Below are 3,049 nucleotides of genomic sequence, written 5' to 3' on the forward strand. Positions count from 1 at the left end.
AGCTCTTACTTGTAAGTCAAAACATGCAGTATTTGATTTTCTGTTTCTGAGTTATTTCATTTAGGATAATGGCCTCCAACTCTATCTATGATGCTGCAAAGAACATTATTTCATTCTTTTTTTATGGCTGCATATATTCCATGGTGTGTATATCCCATATTTTCTTTATCTGATCATCTGCTGATGGACACTTAGGTTGATTCCATGACGTTGCTATTGTGAATAGTGCTGTGATAAACATGAGTGCAGGTATCTTTTTTTTCCATTTGAGAGCAGGTACTGTTTGTTAACCAACCAGCTTAGAAAAATAATCATGGTAGACACCTTAGTTCAGTTTTCTAGTAAGCCTGTTGATCTGGTCCTCCCTGTTGCCAGCATCTCCACTTCTACAAAATGGGTGGTTTTTTTCTTCATTCTGCCTCATGGAGAAGATAATTTGAAGGGCCACAGGAAGTTATTTGCTTCTTTGAAGCATTTTCCAACAGTATAGATCTCATGAATAAGATCCTCCATGCAGTTGATGCTATATTTACCAGGAGATAGAGCAATCAAAGTGTTATCTGTCGAAGCAACTCCCTTCTTATTGATTTTGCCATAACCACGCTTGTAAATTAGTTCATTTACTGACTTCAGATTTGGGCACCCCCATGCAATGTATGGCTCTACAATCCTCAGCATGTTAATTGAAGCCTTGTTGAGCTTCACAAAGGTTTCATTGAAGATTTGACGAAGGCGAAGAAGCTGCAACACCTTTCGGATCTTTGGGCTTACACCATTGACACCTCTGATCCTGATGACAAACGCCAATTTGGGTTCTGCAGGTACATGGAAGTTGCCAGCTTTTCTTGCTATCCTTGGCATTTGAATTTCAGTTCTGTACAACTGCCTATATTCCTTGTGATAGTGCTTTGCTTTTTCATAGATAAGCTTCCTCCTTGCCATTTGAAGCATCTTTTGGGCAAACTTCTTTCTCAGGTGCTTGATCTTCGGCTCTGAGAAATTCCTTCTCTTTTTCTTAAGGGTTTCTGGCACAGCAGGAACCTTCTTCTTCTTCTCTTCTACACCCTCCATGGTTCTAGCCTGAAAAAGAGTGGTATCTTTTTAATATAATAATTTCTTTTCCTTTGGGTGGATGCTCAGTATTGAGATTGCTGGGTCAAATGGTAATTCTATTTTTAGTTCTTCAAGAAATCTCCATACAGTTTTTCATAGAGGTTGTACTAATTTACTTTCCCACCAACAATGTATAAGGCTTCTGGATTTTAAAGCTCAAATGGATATGGGAGATGAGGTCTTGAGCCCTTGAGTGGCAGGAAATTGGAATGGAGATCACTGAAAAAATCTGGGGCGTTGAAAATCTACACCTTTGGAGAAATGGTTAGATAGAAAAAAGCCCACTCACTGGCAGATATACTATAGTGAGATTTATCTGTCTTCTCTTGAGTTCCGAGTGGGGAATAAATTTCCCCTTGAGAATGCATAACAATATTCATTCACAACATACTTTTTTGCACAAGTTTGAGATTCTAATTTATTCTACTTGCAAGATCTTGGGAGCCATTAAGCTGAAAAATGAATATGGCACTGGTTCTAGGCAAGTAATATCCTTGGAATGGCCACAGAAGCAAATACAAAACTACCCTGGAGAGCTGGATAGACCCTTAACTCAGGCTGCTTGGTATTTGCACAGATAGACCTCTACTAGAATTGAACTCAAAAACCAAAATTACAAAACGCACAAGGAAACCATCTGCCATATCTAAGTGCCACTAGACAAAAGAGACAGCAGGATTGGAGCCCCAAGAGCTTCCAGTAACAGAGCTATTAGTGGAGACCATGAAATGAGTATACTAAGAAAATCATCAAGGTTATAATAGAAGAAAGTGATAATATCGGGAAAAAATGAAGCAGGAGAGCCAAAGGGACCTTGAAATGAAATATGCTGTCGTTGAAATTAAAGCTCAGTGGGCAGAGTAAAGAGTGAATTGGCCACAGTGGTGAGAACAGGACTGAACAGAAATGCTTGCAATCAGTAGATGCTCCTAAATTTCTAGCAATCTCTCTTTGGGAAACATTGAGTGTTAGTTTCTTGGGAGGTGAAGAGGGTTTAGAAGCATCTATGTTCATTTTTAGGTCAGCAAATACATTTTTAAAAAATAATTGACTTTATTTTTTAGAGCAGTTTTGAGTTCACAGGAAAATTGAGGGAAATATACAGAGGGTTTCCATATCCCTCCATCCCTACACATGCACAACCTCTCGCACTATGGACTTGTGGCACCAGAGTGGTACATTTGTTATGATTGATGAACCTACATGGACACATCATTATCACTTAAAATCTACAGTTTACATTAGGATTCACTTTTGATGTTGTACATTATGTGGGTTTTGACAAATACATAATGACGTGTATCCATTAGGGTATCCTACAGATTAGTCTTATTGCCCTAAAAATCCTCTGTGTTCTGTTTATTCATCCTTCTCTTCCCTTAACTCCTGGCAACCATTGATCTTTTTACTGTCTTCATAGTTTTGCCATTTTCAAGTGTCATATTTTTGGAATCAAAAATTTTCTGATCGGCTTCTTTCACTTAGAAATATTTAAACTTCCTCCATGTCTGCCATAGCTTGATAGCTCATTTCTTTCTTTTTTTAAATTTTACTTTAAGTTCCAGGATACACGTGCAGAACTTGCAGGTCTGTTACATAAGTGTATGTGTGCCATGGTGGTTTACTGCACGTGTCTACCCGTCGAAGTTCCCTCAGACTCTTTGGTAATCTTGTTCTAGACTGTGCAATTTACATGGGAAAGGGGCACTTTCTATTCTTCTATTTGCTGTAATCCTTTGTGGATTATTTCCAACAGAGGTCAGGGTTTTCTATTATTAAATATCTAAAGAGCTTAATGGGTGATATAAAGTCATAGAAGCATTCCAAAACCCAATTTATCAGCTAACCAGAGGCAGCAAATGGAAATCTCCATCCACCAGCAAATTTGATGCAGTGAGAAGGTGGTAGGTGGAGCTGAAAGAGAGAGGAAGAGGGT

General features: G+C 38.5%; 1 protein-coding gene across 1 annotated transcript; it reads right to left on the bottom strand.

The window, feature by feature from the left end:
• Positions 1–405: 405 nt before the first annotated feature.
• Positions 406–1,085, bottom strand: LOC100978693 (large ribosomal subunit protein uL30-like). Its single transcript, XM_034942501.3, has one exon. The coding sequence runs from the start codon at positions 1,069–1,071 to the stop codon at positions 421–423; it is 651 nt and encodes a 216-aa protein (XP_034798392.1). The 5' UTR covers positions 1,072–1,085; the 3' UTR covers positions 406–420.
• Between the last annotated feature and the right edge of the window lie 1,964 nt (positions 1,086–3,049).

The sequence above is a fragment of the Pan paniscus genome, chromosome 19, assembly GCF_029289425.2.
Source record: "Pan paniscus chromosome 19, NHGRI_mPanPan1-v2.0_pri, whole genome shotgun sequence".
Lineage (NCBI taxonomy): Eukaryota > Metazoa > Chordata > Mammalia > Primates > Hominidae > Pan > Pan paniscus.

What these genes read in the sequence shown, in the direction of transcription:
- LOC100978693 (XM_034942501.3), bottom strand. Translation starts at nt 1,071, where the DNA reads ATGGAGGGTGTAGAAGAGAAGAAGAAGAAGGTTCCTGCTGTGCCAGAA.